The 24,263-nt window shown below is 38.4% G+C and overlaps 1 protein-coding gene across 3 annotated transcripts in view; it reads left to right on the forward strand.

The window, feature by feature from the left end:
- The window catches only part of SLCO3A1 (solute carrier organic anion transporter family member 3A1), a 376,694-nt gene that overhangs the window by 56,771 nt on the left and 295,660 nt on the right, over positions 1-24,263 (forward strand). For all 3 annotated transcript variants that reach the window (XM_020964444.2, XM_020964465.2, XM_020964475.2), the window contains exon 2: positions 1,125-1,590. In XM_020964444.2, the coding sequence (XP_020820103.1) occupies positions 1,125-1,590 (466 nt within the window). The remainder of the gene's footprint in view (positions 1-1,124; positions 1,591-24,263) is intronic.

Raw genomic sequence — 24,263 nt, forward strand, 5'->3', positions numbered from 1 at the left:
ACAAAGAAGGTGATAGTCCCACTGTATTTTATTCTAGTCAGATCCCATTTGGAATGTTGTGATCAGGAAGGATATTGAAAAGCTGGGGCAAATTCCAAGTAAGATGATCGCAGTGGTCCAAGGACTCCACACGTGCTAAAGAAATCCATTTGAAAGTACTGTCTGTTCTAGAGAAGAAAAGACTTGGGAGTATAGGTCATGGCACATGTCTTCAAATGTCTGAAGGATTGCTTATTTGCATGCGGAATTTGAATTGTTTTGTATGACGACAGAATTAGCTCCAAGATTTCAATACAATATAAGGAAAAACTTCCTGAGTTGGGGCTGTCCCAAAGTAGAATGGCTCACTCCAGAAGGACTGTGGTGACTAACATTGTAGGTCTTCATGCAGAGAATGAAGTCAGCCAAGTGGTACAGTGGAGACAGAATGCTATGCCTGGAGTCAGGAAGACCTGAATTGCCACAGACACTAGCTATGTGACCATGGTTAGACTTCATTTAATTTTTCTCAGCCTCAGTTTCCTCAACTGCAAAATGAGGATAATAAAACCACTTACTTCAGGGGGTTATTGTGAGGATCCAATGTGTAAAGAACGTGTGAAGTCTTTTGCAAACCTTAAATCGCTATTTACTGTAAATGTTCACTATCATCTTTGTCGTCATCATTTCCAGGAACTTTGTAGGGCAGGATTCTCTTTTAAAAATTAATTGAACTGGAAGACCTCTGAGGGATCTTCCAACTCTGAGATTCTATTCATGGAATGGAGTTAGGAATGTCTCTAAATTTAGAGATATGTAAACTACTTAGTAATCACTGAAGGGAACAGAGAAGAAGAAGCTTCAAGTATAGAAACAGAGTTAGGAATAAAGCAGATCTCATGGAAAAGCAAAATTCTATGTCAGAAAAGTTAATTCCTCTGAGAGCTTTTTAGCCTCTTAATACTAAGTAAGAATTTTTCTTAATTGTTTTGTTTTAAACCAATTTGCACAAATTGTGCCTTATCGAAATCTTAGAATGATGGAAGAAAGTCAGTGGAGCCAAGACAAGGTGGGGGGGACTAAACTATGAGGCAGCGATGATTCTCCCTTTATGTCAACACTTTTCTTTTTTTCTTTTTCTGCAGGTCAGTGTCTTAACTACCCTAGAGCGGAGATTTAACCTGCAGAGTGCTGACGTCGGCGTAATCGCTAGCAGCTTTGAGATTGGTAACTTGGCCCTCATCCTCTTTGTGAGCTACTTCGGAGCCAGGGGACACCGGCCGCGTTTAATAGGGTGTGGTGGAATAGTCATGGCCTTAGGAGCTCTGCTTTCTGCCCTGCCTGAGTTCCTGACCCATCAATATAAGTATGAGGCTGGAGACATCCGGTGGGGAGCCAGAGGACGGGATGTGTGTGCTGCCAACGGGTCTACCAGCAACAAGAGACCAGACCTGGAGCTGATCTGCAGGAATAGGACTTCCACCAACATGATGTACTTGCTTCTCATTGGTGCACAGGTCCTACTGGGGATTGGTGCTACCCCTGTGCAACCTCTGGGAGTCTCCTACATTGATGACCATGTGAGAAGGAAAGATTCTTCCCTGTATATAGGTAAGAATGATTTAATATTTGGGTGGATGGTGCTGCAAAATAACTTTTTTCTTTTCCTCCTTTCACTATATCCAAGGGATTAGTAAGCAAGAAAAGGAAACAAATACATAAGTTCAGATTTTTTTTTTAATTGTGATAACACCTGGTAACCTTTTCTGTATGGAATTTAGTCTCCCATAGAATATATGACTTTAACCACCATATTAAACTTCTAGAACCTACCCACCAAGAAATACAGCATATATATAACAGAATATAACTGAACCTCATTCTTAGCACCCCCTTTAACTATCTTGATGCTCTACCTCAAAATGAAAGCTTTATGTTATTTAAATCTTAGCAGTTGGTGCCACAGAAAGCAAACTTATTCTTGTTATCTTGTGTCCTGGAAATTATAATGCTGTTGCATAAAGAAATTGGATAGTTAGAAAATAATTGCTCATATATTCTGCTCTATTCATTTTCAGTTCCCATACTTCTTAGGATTAAGGTGAACTGTGGTTAGCAATTTAACAATTTCACATCTAATGATCCAGTACCATCATTCTTCATGGAATAGGCAAAATAATTGTGTAAAGCTTAAGTCAAATGGAAGCAACTTGAATGATTCTGGTCATTTGCAGAACTCTTACAAAACAAGCAAATAGGCATTGAAGTAGGTTTGCAGTTCTTTTTTTTTCTCTCATTGAATATATGTAATCTCCTGTGTCTGTGTACTGGGCATTTAATTATTATGTTGTAGGTATCGAGATAACAAAGCATCTCCATCCCTAGTTTTATAAATTGCGCTTACATCTTAGTCAAACTATTTGACTATATTGTCACCTACTTCACCTCTCTTTGCTCTAAGCTTCGGGTAAGAGTACCTCTAAGATTAAATTCTTTGACCAAAGAAAATGAAAGGTTAGTTATTATGTAAATCATAGAACACTGAAGTAAGTTGGCAATGAAAAGTTCAACCTTTGCTATGAAAGATAAATAATCAGGAAAAGGTATTTTAAAAAAAACCTATAAGTCATATGAGCTTTGAATTACATTAGAGTGGGACTAAATAATGGGTCTAAAGTCCCAGTACAGATAAGGCATTTGCTCAGAAATCTTGTCCAGTAAAATCTTCTCTGACACATGGTTCGGTGATACTTCTTCATAGTAGATTAAGACCAGATGAGACCAAGGTTGGTTAGGCTATAGGGTAAATACGTATTTTGGTTGCTGGGTTCCCTCTGTTGAATGAAGAATTTTTCAGTAGTTCTGTCAACTATTCTGTGGTTCTCAGTAAATTCTTTTTGGAGGGAAGGATAAGGAAGGAGAAGAAAGACCCCTTTTGCTACTCAGACACTTTTTCCTCCATACTCTGTGAGGTACAAGAAGATTCAAGAAATGTGGTCATCCAGATATATCATGAACCTTTGGGTTGTTATCAATCTACTTATCTACCAGCAATTTTTGAAGTTTGTGTTCATGGTACCAGGCACTGAGAGAGGCACTGGGGATACAAAGATAACAATAAAACAGTCCTTGTCCTCAGGGAGTTTATATTTGGTCAGGGAGAACAACATGTACACATATGCAAGTGTATACAAAATAAATAAAAGGCATTTGATGGGGGAGTGGTAGGGCACCAGAATCTAGATGAGCATGGAGGGTAGAAAACAGGATGGTTTTAACTGATCAAGTCCTAGTTCTTGTTTTGCCTGTCTGTACTATCGTTCTGTCTCAGAATATATTTCATGGTGTTGTCTTTATACTTAAGAGTGGAGATTATATATCTTTCCCATATTGGCCTCAGCAGACAACCATCTTATTCCATGCACAATCTGAGCTCTCTAGAAACAGTATAAGAGGATCTGAGCGATGCAGAACATGAATGACCCACTCATTTAATTTATTACATATTTATTATAATTTTTATTTATTATTTAATTTATTTAGTATATAAAGCCTCCATGTTTCTTTTAATATGGATCTCTTACATGTTTCAATTGCCTGAGCAAATTAGCATGAATTTATGGGTCCCTGATTTCTCTTAATCTAATTAAGTGTGAATGTAAAATTAACACATCTTGTATCAAATGCAAGTTTAGGGAATGGTGGTGGTATGGTGTTATTTTATAGAAGAGGTTCTTGACCTAGGATCATGAACTTGTCTTAAAAAATATTTTGATAACTCTCAGTGTAATGGAATTATTTGTAATCCTATGTATTTAATTTTTGCAGAAGATATCCATAGGCTTCATTAGATTGTCAAATAGGTCCATGACACCAAAAATTAAGAACCTCCCAAGTAGCCTTGCAGATCCTCATTTTGAGCATTATTTTCCAACTGTTGTCAACTTTGCTTCAGCTGTTTTTTCTGAAGTAGAGTGAGATATACAATAGGCATCAATATGTGACCAAAGTTCAACTGTAGAGTCAGGATTCAGAAAATTTAAAGTAATTGGTGACCAATCCTCAGCCTTCTCTAGTGTTGAAATGGACTATGTGTATAGGAGCTGTGTATAGTAAATGGTTAGAAAGTGAAAATTTCAGTCCACAAGTTGGACTCTCTTCCTGCCCTCTGAATTGCCTGGTTTTTGTACTGAATAATTTGTTCTTGTTCTGGCATTCTCTGGATATGGTTTCTCTCATGATCCCAGTTTTCTCAATAATCCATTCAATAGGGGCTTCTTGGACTAGCACTGGTCTGTCCATGCTCATTCTTTTCTTACTCAAACAGTGAAGGAGGCAACTGACTGAGATCATTATCCAAACACAGAAATTTATGAGCATATTTTTGCATAGGGAAAGATGTGTTGTGTAGGCAATTAGCCATGGCCAACAATGCCCTTTCTTGGACCAGTGTGTTGCTGTTGCTTGTCTTTCATTTTCAAAGAGGACCATGGCATCAGGAAGGTAATGCTATGACTTGCAAGTGAATTGGATTTAAGTGAGGGAGGGCTATACAAAGTCACCAGCCTCACTTTCTCCTCCAGAGCCATCTGGGTCCAGTGGCAAGAAACAGGTCAGGATGACTAAAGATGGCCCCTTGGGCCAGTGACACTGTTTCTCAAAAGGCAAAAAATGTTCATTTTGTTTGTTTGTTTGCTTTAAGCACAGTTATAATGGACCTTCCTTGATCTAGTGGGGGCCTCTGAGTTAGGAGGATCTTATTGTTGTTGTTGTTGTTCAGTCATTTCAGTTGTGTCTGACTTTGTGAACACACAGACTTCTGTCCGTGGAGTTTTCTTGTCAAAGGTGCTGGAGTGGTTTGTTATTTCCTTCTCCAGTTGTAAAGAGAAGTTAATTGACTTGCCCAAGTTCACACAGCTAGGGAACTTCTGAGGCTGGATTTAAACTCAGGTCTTCCTGATTCTAAGCCCAGAATTCTATCCACTGAGCCACCTACCTGTCCCATTAGGGGGACTATCTAGATCCTAGTCCCTCCTCTGACACATACTCACTTATCCTCTCAATGCCAAATTCAAATAAAAATGAATACCTGTGGGCAGTGTATTGACCTAGAAAACCACAAGTTAACATTATCTGTCATATTTTTACTATTATGCTGAACATTTCCCAATTACATTTTAATCTGGTTTAGGCAAGCCATGTGTAGTCTGATGATCATGAATTGGACATCTCTGCTGTAGGAAACTGTCTAAGACTACACGGTAAAGAGAAGGTGGCAGCATACATTGGTAAAGAAAGTGTCCTCCCCAGAACTGTATATCTGTATATCCATGAAATTACAGGTCTAGGCTCAGATTCTTATAATCTAGCCACTGTTGGGATTCTTATAATCTAGCCACTGCTTACTCATGTTCAGACTCCTTAAGAGTCTGCCCAATATGATGGATGTTCTAATAAATCTTGTCTTTGGCTAAAAGAAGGTGTGGGTCGAATTCTTTTGAGCAAGACCTGCTATTGTGATATTGGGGTCCCAGGACCCCTGAACCCCTAAACTGCATCATTTTGATGGGCCATATGGGGAAGCTGCCTAAGTCCAAGTTCTTCTCCAGCCAAGACTGGAAGGTATGTAAGCCTCCTTCCTCCCCTCCTTTCTTGCTCTGCAGTTGGGGTCCCTCTCCAAGCACGAAGGCTTGGAGGTACTTTTCTGGCAGGCAGTTATGAGGCTGTCTCTTACTCAGCCTGACACTCTCAGTCCACTGGGTCAGTTCAAGGCTACAGACCTGGGTACACCTTCCACAGCATAGAGGACAAGGACAGATGCCCTATCTGGAAGTGTATGGTCAATTCTGTTAATCCCTCAGTGCTAGGGAATTGGGGAACATTGCAGTTGCTTTTTGGTTCCCTGAGGCGTACTTACTCCCTTCCCTCTGCACCTCTGAATCCTCCTTCATGGAGGTTACAGGGACAGTTAGAACAGCTAAAAATATCTTGGCATATTCTGAAGGTTTTGTGATTGATCATTAAGGAGTTTTGAAACACCTCCTTACAACCCTGGTCACTCCCTTCCCTTGAGTCAAGAGGGTATCTGTTAACCCCTCTCATAGGAGAAGAGAATTTTACCCTTTACCCCTCACTTTTGATTTCACCCTCCCCCATCTGGGGAAAAGGAAGGGGGGGAGGGGCATCTCTGGGGCGACCTTTGCTTGGAAGCATCATCCAGGTTCAGCCTATCCTGCTCAAGGTAATGAAGCTGGCCTCCAAACTTGGGTAAGCACGCTCTTCTTAAAGTTTTAGTTTTAACTGTTGATGATGAGATGTTGATTTTCTGTGTAAAGTAATTTTGGAAGTGCATTTAACAAAACTGAAGTCACCTGACTGGTAATGGGTTTGTTTTGTGAGAGATGATCTCTCAGAAGTGACGCCTCCTCAAAGGGTCAATAGTTCTTGTATTGTTGCCCTTCTGACCTTGTAAAAGCATGCTTTCAAAACAACCTCTCTCCCCCCCAAACCCCTCCCCAGCTCAGACCCTGTTTTTAAGCACGTAGCAGAAAGAATAGCCCTACCCCCAACCTGAACTGCTTGCCCTTGCAAAACTTACTGACTTTTCTTGTCTCTGTTGCTGGAGAAGATTTCTGTGAATAGATTGTGCCCCCTGAAGCCCAGCCAATGGGATAAGGGGAGGGGGTTAGGGAGGAGGAGCTCTTGTTAGGGTATAAATAAACCTTGCTTTCTGTAACCAATTCGTACTCTCCTGGCTGGTGCCATTAGTCCAATGAGGGGCAATAAACTCCTTTCTGCTTTCAAGGTAAAAAAAAAATACAGGTCTAGTATCTGTTTCTGTCCCTGTCTTTATGAAAATAAGACAAGTGAGCAAATAGCTCTAACATTAGGCAAACTTAGGGCAAATCATCTAACTTTTCTGGGCCTCAGTTTCCTCATATGTAAAAGTAAGAGGTTTTATTAAATGATCTCTAAGTTTCCTTCAAACTGTAAACCTTATGATTCTAAGAATACTTTAAGCTTTTTGAGATTCGTGCAATTCAGATAAAGGAGAAAGCATAATAGTGTGATCTAAGTAATGGTCAGCTATTCTTTTTGAAGGCAAAAAAAAATGAGAGGGCTCAGATCTGAAGTGGTTCATCCTAAATTAATTAATTTCTCTGAGCGTTAGTTTTCTTATCTGTGAAATGGAGATAAACATATGCTCACTACCTATCTCTAAGAAGGTTGTTGTAAATGAGATAATGAATGTAAGGCACTTTCTATCTAGAAAATGTTGCATAAATATGAGATGCTGCTAGCATTATTACATTTTGAAGAAGCTGACCATATCTAAGTCTTTCACAATGCTCTTATTCTGTCTTTTTATCAGTGGACTAGAATGGACCATTTTATAGGTAAGTTATTTTCACAAGGACTTCTTTTAGGTATAAAATCCCCACCAAACTATAATTATAGGAAGCTAAAGCTGTAAAGGGAGCCCAGAGACCATGTAGTCCAACTCTTTCACCTTACAAAACAGGGGTCAGAGTCCTGGAAAGGTAGTGGGTCCTGTCTCACCTCACATAGCAAGATTGTTAGAACTGTTACTAGAATCCAAATCTGACTCCCACTCCAAACTTCATAGGATCATAGCTCTAGATCTAGAAGGGATTGCAAAGATCTAATCCAAATGCCCCATTTTATAGATGAGGAAACTGAGGAACAGAAAAATTAATGATTTAACTAAAGCCACACATCTAGTATGTGTCAGAGATAGAACTTGAATTCTGATCCTTTTGGCATATATACAGAGTTCCATCTACATTTTTCCTTAAGGGAAACAAATGTATTTTGTATTGGTCATTTTCTGAAAAGCACATATTTTTCTGTAACTTGGATTAATTGCTTCTCTCACTAGTTGGATAGCATGTATCATAATCATTCTGCTGGAATTATCATTGTACTGATGGTAACTAAGTTTTTAAGAATTGCTTCTGTTTATAGTGTCATTAATGTATAAATTGTTCTCCTGGTTCTGCTCAGTTCCTTCTGCATCAGTTCCCAGTCTTCCCAGGTTTCTCTGAAATCTGTCTCATCATTTCTTTATGGCACAATCCAGTGCCCATTCCATGGTACCACCTTACACTAAACCTGTCTTTTCAGCACTAAACTTCACTCTAGATAAACCTAAGTTTATATAATAATCAGCCCAAAAACATGGGGGGAAAGGAAAGAAAAAATACAGGAAAAGGGAGACATGAACAGTAGAGGAATGGACATGGCTGGAACCAAGGGAGGAATGTGCTCAAGGCTGGAAATGACAAGAGGAAAGGCTATGGTTGAGGAAGGATTCCTGCTGTGTGACATTCTACATTCCCAGAGAGGATGCTGACTCAGTTATAGGTTGGCCACACATACAGAGTTGCTGATCCAAGTCAGGAAGCCACATGCATTAGACACAAATGTGTCATGCTTTCTTTGTTTATCACTATTATTGAAGCCCAGCAGAGCCCTCCATGTTCCAGTTAATGATGTAAGAAGAATTATCATCCTCAGATTTCATTTGTCAAGTGTTTGTTTAGCACAAAGGTCAACATAATGCCAGCTTTCATCTAAAGAAAACCTAATATCTGTTCTGAGTACTTGAAACAGTCCCTTTTGCCTCTGTGATTTTTTCTTCTTCTTCTTGACATTCAGTAAAATGTGTTTTAACTCTCTGAAAAGAGTAGACTGGGGCATAGACCAAAAAGGGTGTGACTATAATTCATCTGAAAAAATAATTAAAAAAGAAATCCCTCCTGGAACTGTACACAGCTCATTATATTTTTGCAACTTCATCAATATTGAAGTTTCCCTCATTAATTTCCTTTTCTAAAATAAATGACACTGTAAAATTGGTCATTTTTTTTTGCCTCATCCCATCCCCCTCTCCTGACAATCTAGTAAAAAGATTTGACATTCTTGAGTTTGTTTTCAATAAACCAATGTGAAATATAACAACATGTTCATGGTTCATCTCTGCAATTTCTATATTGCATAACATGTAGGTACTTTCAATTAATTATGAACATCTTATATAATCCATGCATTTTGGTTGCTTATGCACTACTGTCCACCTCCCCCCCACACACACCAAGTATTTTTCTCTCCACAGCCAGATATGGAAACTTAATAGAAAAATGACCTACCTGGCTGTTTCACATGCTTGGTCCTTTGCCACTCTATAGGATCCTGATTATCAGTAAAGAGTTTCTTCTAGCAAGCTGGGAATCAGCAACCTCTTTGACCCTGTGTGCTGCTGGCAGGGCTTATCAGTTACCATGGATGTCAACTTGATGACTTAGCCTGGAGGCACAAAATTGCTGGTTATGCACCTGCTGGCCCGTGGGCATGCCTCTTCTAGAGTTGGTTCTGTTTCAGTCACTCTAGAATGACTTCCCTTGGACCAAGCTACTCTTCAATTAACTTCCTGGATCAAGGCTCCTGAAAGTCTTAAAAGCCTCTGATTAGTTCATAAAGATTCCATGTTTAGAATGAAAAGAATTTTTAAAATTTATTATTATGAAATAGACAAGTATCAACAAATGTAAACATTTCCATGTGACAAAAGAAGTCAAGAAAAAGAGGATTGTATATGAAACCACAAATCTAAAACATATATGGGTGTTTATATACACACACACACACACACACACATAGGTACACACACATATGTGTATATGTATAACATATGTATTGAACATACTTGTATACATTTACATGTATATGCACTGACACCTGTACATTTACACATATGTACATTATATGTATATGTACACGTACACAAAATATATATTTATATTATGTGTACATGTGTACACACATACATACATATGTGTGTAATATATCTGTGTGCTCATGTATATGTATGTACACATACACACATATATGAATAAAATTTAACATGACAATACTAACATTGCCTTGTTTGTCTGGGTCCCCCTTTGGATGTATATATCTTTTAAAAATATTTAATTAATTATCTTTTTTAATTACCCCAAGCCCTTCCCCTAATTCTCCTCCCCAAATAAACGTTTACCATAATAAATAAGCATGGTTGAACAAAACATATTTGTGTTGTATTGGTCATCGCTGAAATATACATCTCCTTCTCTATCTATTGTCTATAATCTCCCCACCAAGAATAAGAAGCATGTTTCCTCATCAGTCTTCCAGTCATGACTCATCACTGCATTAATCAGAGTTCTGAAGTTTTTCAAATTGTTTTTCTTTACAGTATTATGATTACTACATAAATAACTCTCCTGCCTCAGCTCACTTACTCTGCATCAGTTCATAAGTCTTCCTACATTTCTCTGAATCTATCCCTTTCCTCATTTCTTATAGCACTATAATATTATGTTAGTATTCATGTACCATTTTTTTCAGCCAATTGATGGGTACTCATTTTGTTTCCAGTTCTTTGTTATAACAATTAAGTGTTACTATTAATATTTTTACATATTCAGCTTAAATCATATCACAAATTCTGAGCATAAATGGGACATGAGGTTAGCACTGAAGAAGACCGAAAGGTAAAGTCATTGCTTTCCCTTACCTTGAGAAAATCTGACTCCTTAGGTCTAGTTTTCTAAAATACAATTCTAGCTTATCTGTGAAATAGTGTAGTATACAATATAAACAACATAGGAACACAGATTTAGAACTAAAAGGAATGTAAAAGGCTATCTTAGGACAACTTCTACAATTTACAAATTAGGAAACTGAACTTAACTCTATACCAACCATGACCAAGAGTAAATGGTGAATTAGGCATTTGAACCCAAATCCTCCTAAATCTAACACTTTTTCCATTATAAAAACTTGAGTCCTGGTTCTGACACAGCTTTTAGAGACAGCTTAACAATGGTGCAGTGGATACAGTAATGGGCCTGGAGTCAGGAAGACCTGAGTTCAAATCCAGTCTCAGACACTTACTGTGTGACCCTGGACAAGTCACTAAACCTCTCTGTTTGCTTCAGTTTGCTCATCCATAAAATGGGGTGATAATAGCACCAACCTCCTTGTTGTCAGGATAAAAAGAAAGGATAATTGCAAAGCCCTTAGCACAGTTCCTAATGCATAATAAGCGCTATACAAATATTAGCTATTGTTATTAGTTAGCATGATCAGTGCTTTGCCTCAGGATGCAAACACGTAGAGAGCACTGACTGACACCACTTGAATTCCTCAGCTTGCAGCACCCAGTTAGTGAAAATAAATAGCTCCTCTTTGCCCCATCCCCTCAAGAAGCAAGCTTTTGGTGTCTCAGGGTTTCTGTTTCCCCATCATGGCTGGTATCTTGGGTCTTTCCATCCAAAAGGACTTGTATCCAGAGGTGAGAGTTTTCTCCCTTTGATCTTGCCAGGCTCCCATTTACCTCCTTCCTAGCTGAATCCTTCTTCTCTCTCAGCCTATGTGGTGCTGCTTTTCCTGGGAGCAAGAATTTCCCGCTATTGCTTCTTTAGCTTTGCTGTATCTAATAAGTTATTTATCATAGGAGTATAAACTTGGAGTCAGAAGGGATCATGAGGCTGTCAAGTCTGATACCCTCATATTACACATAAGGAAACTGAATCACAAATTGGTTCAGGGACTTCCCTACACCACACAAAGGTGTGCTGGAGCCATCTTCTATGGGCTCTGAGCCAATTGTTAAATTTTCAGTATGAGCATTTACACTCAGAAATCAACAAAAGCTAGAAGTCAGGGCTTGATGATTTGTGATTTGTTTAAACTTAATAAAGTGATGAAGAAAATACAAATGGTGTAGTGTAAACATAAATGTCATACCTTTTAGGAGAGCTAGTTGTTAAACATTTACCAGCATACAGCACACAGCTAAAAAGTATCTGAGGTAGGATTTGAACTCGGGTTTTCTTGACTCTAAGCAGTTATAGCACTCTTTCCACTATAACACATAGCTGCCTTTAATCTCTCTAAATCTCTTCCTGGAAGGGATCTCAGAAACCATCTAGTCCCTTCTATGTATAAAATAGATAAAGAAAATGAGGCCCAGGAAAGTGAAATGACCTATCCAAGGTCATTGTTGTTGAGTCATTTCAGTTGTTTCCAACTTCCTGTGACCCCATTTGGGGTTTTCTTGGCAAAGATAACTGGAGCAGGGGTGGGGAACTTGCAGCCTCAAGACGACATGTAACCTTCTAGGTCCTTGGGTGCAGCCTTTTGACCGAGTCCAAGTTTTATAGAGCAAATCCTTTTATTAAGGAGATTTGTTCTATGGAGATTGGATTCAGTCAAAGGGCCGTACTTGAGGACCTAGAGAGCCAAGTGCGGCCTCAAGACCACAGATTCCTCACCCATGTGCTGGAGTGTTTTGCCATTTACTTCTCCAGCTCATTTTCCAGATGAGGATTTGAGGCAAACAGAGTAAAGTGACTTCCTCAGGGTCACAAAGCTGATAAGTGTCCAAGGCTGGATTTGAACTCAGGTCCTCACTCCAAGGCTGATCCACTCTGCCACAAAGATGGTAAATTACAGAGGTGGAATTTGAACCCACACCCTCAGACTCTAGAGTGACTGCTCTTTCCATTGTTCCACACTGCCTTGGGTTTCTCCTCTATAATAAGTTGAAAATGATACTTCTGCTCCCTCCCTCCAAGTGTTGTGAGGATAGAGCACCATATGTCTAATATATAATAAGTCACGTATGTGTATAATGTCATGATTGCTGATGATCACAATGATTGCAAACAATAATATTAAGCCTGGACATAGTCAACTTGAATATATATTTGACAAAATCTCTGAATGACTCAGTGGTGATGGTTCAGGTGGCACAACTCCCTGAGTTTGGGGCATGAGGAGTGGGGCAAAGAACAGGATCTTGGGTAACCTGATGGCTCTCAGAAAGAAAGGTTAACCATGCCTGATTGTAGATTGTCCTGTACGTTGTAGACTTTGGTATTCCAGATGATGCTACATTGTATTGCAATCTAAAACACAGAGATCTGGGAATGAAACAGAAGCCAAATCATCTTCCCAAGGTAAGCAATTACTGGGAATGTCAAAGGCCATGACTATAAGAAGAAAAGGACAGCCCCAAGTCCTTCAGGACTAATTGCCTTTGTTCTCTTATTAATTGGGAGAATAGGAAAGCAATGTTTCATTAAAATCAATTATGACATTAGGGAGGGACACGAGTCTGGCTGAAGCTTCTACTGGACTTGTACTATTTCCATCAAGGCAGCACCACCAAGTAGCTAAAAGAAAGCTGGATTTTGAAGTCGAGGATGGGTTTAAATTCTAACACTGCTACTTCTTTGCTGAACTTTTTGATGTCACTTAACCTTCTCTGGGCCTCAATTCTCTTATCTATAAGTGAGGGTATTGTACCCAATGAGTGCTAAGCTTCCAGAAGAATTTTAGAGTCTTCCTTATTATAGGGATAAGGACGGGGATAAAGAGAGAGGAGCCTGAAGGATAATACAAAGAGAAAGACTGTGAGTAAGGAGGTTGAAAGTACCCAAGAGAGACATTTTTTTTCTCATCTAACAGAATCAAAAAGTTCTTGGAGAGGCAAATATAGAAGTAGAAAAAAGATCACTGGACTTGGAATCCATTAATCTTAGTTTAAGTGCTAATTCTGAGACTTACTAGCTATATGGTTTAGGCAAACAGATAACTTAAACTCTGAGCCTTAGTTTCCTCCTCTGTAAAATGGGCATAATAGTACTTTTGTAGAATCTTTTTCTTGAGGTGCTGTGAGAATCAAATGAGAAAACATATGTAAACCACTTTGTAACATAAAAGTTGTGTTACTTCTCCATCAAAGTTACTTATCCCACTATTGCACCCACTGAGGGACAACTCACCTCTCTTTTTTTTTCTTTCATCTGTAGTAAGTGTTTTTCTTTTAAAAAAAATAAAGAATGTTGAGAAAATTTATCTTCATAATGCATGCAATTCCTTTTAGCAACAGTTCTATTGTTAGTATATCTTTGGACTCTTTCTCTTTCTTTTCTTAGAAAGCATAGGTTTCTAGAATTGTTATTTCTTCAGCATTCCATGAGAGTAGATGCCATGGACAGTATGGCTTGTCTAGAGGGTTTGTTTATGATTTCTTTTTGTTTACAATTACTCTGGGATAAAAGGTTAACTTCCTTTCTGCTGCAATTATAACTCATTTCCAGGAGAATTCTGTAGGCCTGCATGATTGTCACGTCCTCTTAGCAGTTCAATATAATCGCTTTCCTTTTTAGATTTAACTAAGCATCTTTCCTTGGGTTATGTTTCCCTAGGGATATACAGCCATTAGTACTAGAGCCAAGCACAAAGCTTACGTTAGTCTGATGAGTCTGGGGAATGGCTCTTTGTTCTAGAGCTCTGGCCACTCAGGCAGACTCTGTTTTTCTCTGAAAAGAATTCGAATTAAATTAGGTCAAACATCCAGGTCTTTGCGAGGTAAGTGATATTTAACTGGTTGCTCACTGGTTATTTGAGTTTATTTGGCTGTTTTTTGAAACATTAGTTTGGCCTAGATTTAACTGGTACTTAAAAAAAGCAGTTTAGGGGGTAGACAGCTGTATTTCTGGGGCCCCTGTTAATATCTCTTTCTGATATATAGGTCATGTCTCAACCCATAAAGTCCATTAGGTTGTAAGCTCATTAAGAACAGGGATTGTCTTTGACTTTCTTTGTATCCCTAGCACTTAGCATAGTTCCTGGCACCTAGCAGGCACTTAATAAATGCTAGTTGACTGACTTACTGATTAACCCTTTCACAAAATGAAAAGTATTTCTGAGGTGGTAGTGCTCTATGGAGGTACCAAGATACTAGCTACTGATTATTCTTGAATGTTACTCAGACTTAAACTTAGGAGCACATGTTTGATATGCCCTAAGTTTTCATTTTATTTTCTTTGTACAGCATGAATTGCAGCACATAGACCTGGAAGCCAATAGTAACATTAGATTTTGAGCTCCTCAAGGTCTTTTGTCTCTTTTAGTATCTTTAGACCTTAGCACAGTGCCTGGCACATAGTAGGTGCTTAATACATGCTTACTGATTGACATTCACCAGTTCACCTCATCCCTCCAAATCTTATTTCAATAAATAAGCAACCCTTGTACCCTGCTTAACGTAGCAATGATAAAGCACTTACTAGTGGTAAACACACATGGGCAAGAGTTATGAACACATACCACCTATGAAGTGGATTAAGAAATCATTGGAAAAGGAATCATTATTCCAGGCACCTTCATATGACAATTACCACCTTAACTCATTCCTAATCACATCAAAGCATTAGCCCAAAGAAAGAGAAGTGTGTTAGTGTCCTATCTATCATTAGTTCATCATTACATTTCAGTTTGGCTACATGTATGTGTAGATATATTTGTCCCCATAGGAGCAAATGTTTGAGGGTACCTAAAGGGATTTAGGGGTACCTAGGTAAATGCTAGACTGGTAATTGGCATGTAGTCAGTAAACTAGCACTTATTAAACACGTACTGTGTGCCAGGCACTGTGCCAAGACTAAGGGTTACAGAGAAAGTCAAAAGATGGTCTTTTCTGTTACAGAGCTCACAGTCTAGTTGGCAAGACAAAATGCAAACAATTATGTACAGACAGATAAATAATTAATTAAGATTTAGTCTTTGGGCAATTTAAGGTTGGTTTTTGAGGGAAGGTGTTAAAAATCAAGGGGGATTTGGAAAGGCTTCTTGCAGAGGGCAGGACTTCAGCTGAGACTTGAAGGAAGCCCAGATGGCTGGGAGGCAGACATGAGGATGGAGAGTTCCAGGGCATGAGAGACAGCCAGTGAAAACTCCCAGAATTACATGATGGAGTGTTGTGTGCAACAAATGGCAAAGAGACCAGTGTCACTGGATGTAGTAACTCCAAAGGCTTCATACTGCAAGGTGCGTTATTTGTAGATTAGCTGAGTGTCAAAGATAACATTATTTGGAAGTCTTACTGCATTTATAAAATCAGTAGCACTGGAAAATTACAACATTGCAGATTTAGAACTTGAAGGGACCTTACAGGCCATACCATCCAAACCCCTCATTACATAGATGAGAAAACTGAGGTGCAAGGTCATATGAGTAGTAACTAACATAGCCCAATTTTCTGACTTCAAGTCCAGCACATTTTTATGACACGTACTAGAGTACCTTGTGGTTTAGAGAAATTGTGTGGTGGAAAGTATAGAAACAGCTTTTATTACTGTCTCAGCTATTAATTTGTTTTTTCACCTCAGGAGAGTCACAGTCCCTACAACTGGATAATGTTATACAGTACTTAGCAAGCTTTGATGGAAGCCACCACTACCAAATAGTAGCTTCATAGGAGTTTTTAGGCAGTAGTTTTTGTTGTTATTGTTGTCTTGAATTCATTTTTTAAAAATCTGCTTCTGTGATTTCATTGACATTGAGAACTGTCAGTGAGGTAACATGCTTCACCAATGAAGATGTAAGCTTAGAGTGTTGCTGAGGATCACTCAGAGGTCATATAGTTTGCCCATGGTCATCCTGCTAGTATGCATTAGCAGTAACGCCTGAACCAGGTCTTCCTTACTCCACGGCTGCATTACCTCACTACTCAGCAGTATTAGAGTATAATTTCAAAGACACCCTCATCTTGCTTTGCTTGCCCACCTCTCTAAAATCCTTTGAGTCTGAGATTTTCCATTCTTAATTTCAATTCAACTGTAACTTGCAGTAAGGTTCAGCAAATTTTCTGTGGTGGTTTGGATGGCTGCACAGATATGAAAAGAAAAACACTTTTCTGCTCTCAAAGCAATTTGTACTTTTTTTTTCCTTTTTAAAATATGCACACAGATCACTAAGTAAAATCTGAACTTGCAAAGTCAAAAATTTCCATTTGTTCTTACTGACAGAGGCGCTTCTTGGGTCCGTAAAAACAAGAAAAAAATTTGTAACAAACCCAGAAATTATCTGGGGATATGAGAGGAACAAACTTCCCATGACATTTTAAGCTACTATTTTTGTGCCTTATGTTTCAGGCAGTGTATTCTGGTCTGTCCATTCCCTTTTGGTCACTTTCTGGTCTTGGCAGTACTCTTGGAGGCAGGGCAGAGGTTAAGGTTTTTCTTTTACTAGTATAGTAGGTATATGACTGTATGACAGTCCTTTTGGCCTAAATAATCTTTTTTTATCCTTCACACTTTAAATGCCTTTACCTACAGCCCTTCCCAGGTTAACTTCCAAACATATAGATGTATGTAGATGTAATTAAAATTGAATTCCCTTCCTCAGCAAAGTAATAATTACCAGAAGGACGTTCCAATTTGTACTACCTGCCATGTGTATTTTTAATGGAGCTTACAATGGGAATTCAGATTCCCAGCAAGAAGCCTCATTAGCACAGGGAGCCGCTAATAGGCTCTGCAGTCTTGCATAGACACACGCATGCAACCTTTTGAAACCCAGCAGGGTTTATTTTTAGATTCAAGTCTTTTAACATTGTTGTGACTCAGTCTCTCCATCTACAATACAGAAAAGGGCCTTTCTAAGAGACTGTGATCCACCCCTTTTCTCCCTTCCTCCTACCACAGATCTACTGGATTTTTTCTAGTCAGCAGTTAATATATATGGTTCAGCCTTTAAATGGAGATTTTTGAAAATATCAGCTACTGGGGCAAATGAAACTGGTCCACATATGAAAATTCTCCTTTATTCTTGTTGCCTGCTGTGAAAAGGAGCTGTCAGAGTTGCTGTAGGCAAGCGAGATGTATTTGAAGAGCCAGGGCCATCACAAAGATAGTTTAGGCAGCAGCAGTAAGAATGTGCAGAAATGGCATGAAATGAGCCCATGGTGGATGCTATCATGAATACCAATTCATAAGCCCAAACAAGCAGGCCTAAAATGCTTTGGATATGAAAAATGACTTGATCCATACCGCTGAGACCCTGAAGATTACACACTTCCTCAGGTTGTACTGCCATGCTTGGGTTGGTTTGCCATTTCAAGAGGAAACAGAAATGAGAAGAAATGTTTGAGGAGCTGACTAATATGTTTTATTTAGCCTGAACAATGCCTGAAATAGTATGGACATTTGGTAAATATTCATTGGGTATGTCTAGACTCCATTAAAATCAGAAAGGGCATTTCAAAAAGCTTCCTGTAGTATCTTTCCTCTTTAAGACTTCCTTCTATCTATTCCACAGGTATATTATATATACCAATTTATCTATATATTGTTTCTGCCATTAGAATGTATACTTCTTGAAGGCAAGGACCATTTTTGTTCTGTTTTGTTTTTCTCTTTGCATTCTCAAGGCTTAGCCCGGTGCCTGGCACATAGATTGATTAATAGTGGAAGAAGGAAAAAAAGCTCACTTGGAGATGAGTGTGTATACTTTGTCCTGTCGGCATTTAACTGGTATGTGAGCTAGTTGCTATTATTCAACTAAGTATGAGCTTTCTCCATTCCATGCTGGGTTAAGCTGACATATTTTTTTGCAAATTGGCAAGTAACCTTACACCTAAACCCTTTCCACCTCTGTCAAGAAATAAACTATAGAGAGTGAAAAAGTATTGGGAGGAGAGAGAGAGAGAGGGACAGAGAGAGATTAGGAAGTGGAATGAAGGAAAGAGACAAATTAGAGAAGAGATGGAGGAAAAGAAAGAAAAAGGAAGAGGGGAAGTGGGAGCAAGAGAGAGCAAGAGATAGAGAGGAGAGAGAAAGAGGAGGGAGAGAGAGGAGTGAGAGAGAAAACTCTTTTCCCACAAAACTACATGGATGATGGCTGAGGAGGCCCAGAAGAAAGGGAATTAAAGAGCAATGAGGGATCAAAAACAAAATAAATCCTCTTTCACCAAGGGCCTTCAATCTGATTTATAATTTGCATCAACATTTGCTCATCAATGCTGTGAAATCCCAAAGATATTCCTAGAACACTGGCTTGGGAGATTAACTGTGTTAACAGAAGGAAGCCCTTATGCCCATGAATTGTTGGTAAAGGACTTGTCAGAGCATCTGGAGTGGTTATTGTGACCAAAAGTCTGGGCAGTTACAACTGCTTGCTGTCAACTTGGCTTTTACTGAGACTAGCTGGAATTCCACAGGATACTATAGGAGCAAATAGAGTCTCCAAATGTGACTTGAGTCTGGCATAATGGCCTATGGATAAAAATTCTGGTGTTAGGGGAGAAGGGAGGGTGAGTATGGAATGGGTGAATGACTAAGCAAGTGCTAATCTATCTCACATTGTCATCAATTCAAGGAATATAGGAATAGCCCATGATGTGTCCCTTGGGGAATGGAAGACCAAAATTGGTAGGAACTCATTATTCAGGGAAATGCAGTTTGTCTGGGTTATAAACATTGCTTCCCTGAGAGAGATATGATTGCTTTGTACTTTTATTGGTGGCACTTACGGTGAAATTTGATCTTCATTAGCAAAGAAATTGTCAAATTATTAAATGTCCATTGAGTAGTAATGTCATATGCTCACAAAGAGACTATAAAAGTAACTGATTTTTTTAATGAGTCAGTTTTGATTATATGAGACTGCCTTGATTTTTATGGGGTGGAGGTAAAGGGACAGAGGAGAATATGTTGATGTAAATGTATTGATGTGCTAAGTACTTTTCCCCCCTGTCATCAAGTCAGAAGTCTATGTAGAAGGGGCCACTCATATACAGTGGCCCCTTGGAATGAGAAGAGCTTGGTTCACATCCAGCCTTTGCTATGTACTAGATTATGGCCTTAGATAAACCATTCCCCCTTTGAGCCTCAGTTTCCTCATCTGTAAAATTTGGATAACAATGCCTGTACTACCAGTATCATTGGATTGGTATGGGAATCAAGTAAGATAATAGAGGTAAATTTCCCCTACAGGAAACAAGTGGTCTAGAAGGGATACAATAACAAACAAAAATAAACAGTTCCAAAGTTATATAGACTTTTCAGACCATAAGAATAGCATATTTATACAAGGCATTAGGGTTTACAAAGACTTTATCTCCATGATCTCATTTGAGTCTCACAGTAGCACCATGAGATTGTCATGTAAGTATTATTATCTCCATTTTACAGATGAGGAAACTCAAATTTCAGAGAAGGCAAATGGATTGCCTAATGTCACATACCTAAAAAGCCACAGAGACAGGATTTGAACATTTTTAGTCACAAACCCCTTAAAATATCTAAAACACGTATGAAGGTGTTGTTTTCAAGAAACAGGAGTGAGTCAGGCCATGTTTTCTACCACCATCAAGGCTTTCTTGATCCCCCCTGCCCTTCAGCTGTGAATGTCTTCTCCCTCACATTTTTACGTGTCATTTTTATATCTGTTTCCTATACATGTAAATATGTACATTTTGTATCCTTCAATTTGATTACAAGCTCCCCAAGGTCACAGAGTGTTTCGCCTTTGTCTTTTTCATCTTCAATGCTTAGCAAAATACCTGATACACAGTAGGCCTTTCATAATCATTCTTGATAAATTGAGCTGAGGTACATATTTCAAGGACAGGAAGTGGTAAATGTTAGAACCCAAAAGAATTCAGGCCAAGTCGTGGGTGAGTCTCGTTGGTTGATGAAAAGATGCTAAGGCTCATCGGTATAGCTACATGACTCTGCATATAGTCCAACACTTACCTAGAGTAAGGATGTCTTAAAACTCATAAGTAGAAATTTTGTTCTGATGCTGAGAATATCGAAATGCTATTTGAACACTTTAAATGTCAGAGGTGACATTGATAGAAGCAGGTGTGCATTTATATATTTATATAGTCAGAAAATATGCCTTATATAAACGTGTGTTACGGGTCTGAGTAATGGCTCCGTGATGAACAGAGAAACACTGTCTTCCAAATCAGAACATTTGATATGTTCCAAAGACCCATTTAAAGGCAATTTTTTCACAAGTGTCAGATGAGGTTCACTGCCTTAAGGAAAGCTTCCTAACAATGACTGCTATCCACAAATGGAAGGGGCTATTTCAGGAGATACTAAGTTTTTTGACCCTGGAGGTCTTCAAACAAAGTCTGGATAACCACTTACTAGGTGTAAGGTAGAATGGTTTCTTGTTCCTGTATGGTCTGGGCCTGACAGTCTCTGAGGGTTCTTACAATACTGACATTCTATGATTCTGAATGTTTAATAAGCTGGAGATGAAAATAAGCCTGGAAAGTTACAAGGACATCACCTTTTTGAAAATGGAAGAAAATGTCTCCAGACTGGGTCTCTGGATTTTCTGGGATGGGCATATTCAGGAACCAGAGAATACCTATAAATACAACATCCTACAAGCTGCAAACAATATGAAACAAATTAGCATTGCTGAGATAATGTAATACTTAGTGTATTTCTACAACAGCCTTTTTTTTTTTGCCTGTGTGACTGGGTTAGATTGATCACCTTCCCTCTCTGGCTTCAATTTCCTCTACTTTAAAATGAATGGGGTTGGAATAGATGATGTCTGTAGTCCCTTTCACTTCTAAATCCTGTGAACTGTGTTCTCTGGGCTGGTCTTTACACCAATTAAGAGTTCACTTGGGAAATGTTAATTAGCAGGTTTGTATAGGAGGAAAGAGGAAATGCTTGCATGGAAATCTGTGTGTCCTTTAAAAAAAGATTAATACAGTTTATAAATTTGAATGCAGATTAAAAACTATAGAAATGCTTAAGCTATAAGAGTCAGGCCAATAGTTTAGGGGAAAATATTTTATTACTTCATAATTAAATTAATATATGCCTTTTTTTTAAATTTCCTATTTAAAACCCATGAACTTAGGTTCTTGCTTGTTTGTTTCCTTTCATACTGGAGGATCTGCCTCCCAAAGCTGACTTTCAATGTATGGCAATATTATGTAGGATCGTAGAATTTTTAGAGCTGGGAGGGAATTTATCAAAAACCTCAAAAGCCTGGATGCTTTCTAGATAAGGAAACTGAAAGCAGAAATATTAAGTGATGTGTTTGAGGCGATACAGCTGGTTAATGGCAGACCTCAGACTAGCATGCTGCTCTCCTGACTTCCAGGCCATTTTGTTTTCAGTTGGTTTCAAGCTTCCTTGTAGCCTTTGCTTTCCTAGCTGGTCTTAAAGCTATGATATAGGATGCAAGGAAGGTGAAAGTCACTCACCCACCCCACTGACAGTTTAACATTAGTAAGGTCAGCTCCATGAAGAAAACTGCTAGGTACTGGAAAGAGAAAATATTTAGATTCAGTTTCTACCCTCATAGCATTTACAGTGTAATATAGGAATAAGAAACAAATACAGATATCCTGTACTATTTTATTCAATGGTTAAGTGTATTACAGAGGTACAGAACAGAGTGCTTGCCCAGTGTGGTTGTCTTTACCCAGGTATCTTAACTACTCAAAAAAAAATATTTCCCTCAGTATTTTACCTTGGAAGAGGACAATGCACTGGAGTCCCAAGTCCTGAATTTACATATCTGCTCTATCATCTACAGGCAAGTCACTCAGGTTCCTAATCTGTAAAACGAGCGGGTTGTTTTAGATGACCTCTTCTTAATCTAATCTAAGCATCTATATCAGTGTTTAAAAAATAATATAGGTACAGGTCAAGTAACAATATCCTCATTCGAAGAAACCTAGAGGGTTTTGTCAGGGCTGGAAAACATTGTTAGAGTATAGGCTCTCACATTCCATTGGAAGAATCTCAATCAGACTTCCCTGTCTTTACTTTCCCATGTGACTAGCTAATTTTTTGAAACAGACATGCTAATAGATATTGATCAGTTTTATTACCTCCTGGTAGTGGTATATTGGTTCTCATGCCACCCCACCCCAACCTCCACTGCAGTAGCCAAAAGGCTTTATTGTAATAACCTTAGGTTTTTTTTGTAATAGTTTTTATGATCATATAAATTATCGCCCTCCTTCCAGCCCTGATTATTAACTTCACCTTTGCTTATTAACAAACTGAGATTTGAATGTTAATATACTCTTTAGAGATAGCTCTTACTAATATTTCAGTGACAGTTATTAATTTTCAAGGAATTCCCTGACAAGGGTTCTTTGTGTTAAACAAACCACATTAAGGAGCTAAATGGTACACATCTGAAGGCAAAAATTGACTCCAACGTGAACATAGGCAAATTAATAGGGAAAAAAAAAACCACAACAAAAAGGGCTTTTGAAATGTGATGTGACTGAGTACTTGCTGACTGACACTTATTTCCATTATAGTTTGCAAAACTCAACTGCTGATGAGGTGACAATGAAATGGGGAAGGGGAGAAGATGGAGAGAAAAACCCCAGAAGGGAAGCCTGTGATGGGAGATGTTGTTTTTTTTATGTGCATAACAATTACTTTATAATCAAAGTCTACTTATATCTTATTAATATTCACCTAATGACATATGGATTTCTTAATTCAATCAGACCGATTATCAAAAGAAGACTTTACTATCTGGAGACAGAGCTCTCTTATGAGCTCTAATGAAAGGATGATAAACTTAACTGTTGCAAAATTTAGTGTATCAGTAGAACAAATGTCCTCTTGTAGAAATGGAGTTCCAAATTATGTTAACCATTTTCTATTAAGACAATTGAATATGTGTGTGTGTGTATTTGTTCATGCAGATATACATATTTAGAGATATATCTACAATATATAATTGAATTCTGCTATGCCCATTAACAATCAACAATCAACCAAGCTATAGAATATTTTGTGCTTGCAAAGAACTCTGCATAAATGATCTCATTTGAGCCCCACAGCAATTTGGTTCTAGATCAAATATCAATTCCTGGAGAACAGGGGCTGCCTTATTTTTGTTTTGCCTGTTTCTGGACCTTAGAATCACGTGATTAGAGAATTTATAGCTGGAAGGGATTTAGAGATCATTTTTTTCATTTATTGTTCAATCGTTTCAGTCACGTTCAACTCTTCATGACCCCATCTGGGGTTTTCTTGGCAAAGATATTGGAGTAGTTTGCCATTTCCTTTTCCAGCTCGATGTATAAATGAGGAAACTAAGGCAAACAAGGTTAAGTGACTTGCCCAGGTCACACATTCATTCCTTACATTTATAGAAAAATTCTTATATTGTTTGATAGGGTCCAGATAGAAACAATACTGGCACACATCACTGTCCTACTATTATTCTTTTATAGTATTTAATGTTCTCTGGCTTGCTGCACAGGTGGATAAGATAACTGCTTTTTGTAGTCACATAAAGGTATTAGGATGTAAGCTCATCTTCTGTGGGCTCAGTAAAACCATCTTTAGTAAATCTTCAGCAGCAGGCTGGGATGACATAGATGATGTTTACCTCATTCAGATTTTTTCTAC

The sequence above is a fragment of the Phascolarctos cinereus genome, unplaced genomic scaffold, assembly GCF_003287225.1.
Source record: "Phascolarctos cinereus isolate Bilbo 61053 unplaced genomic scaffold, phaCin_HiC Scaffold_3;HRSCAF=262, whole genome shotgun sequence".
Lineage (NCBI taxonomy): Eukaryota > Metazoa > Chordata > Mammalia > Diprotodontia > Phascolarctidae > Phascolarctos > Phascolarctos cinereus.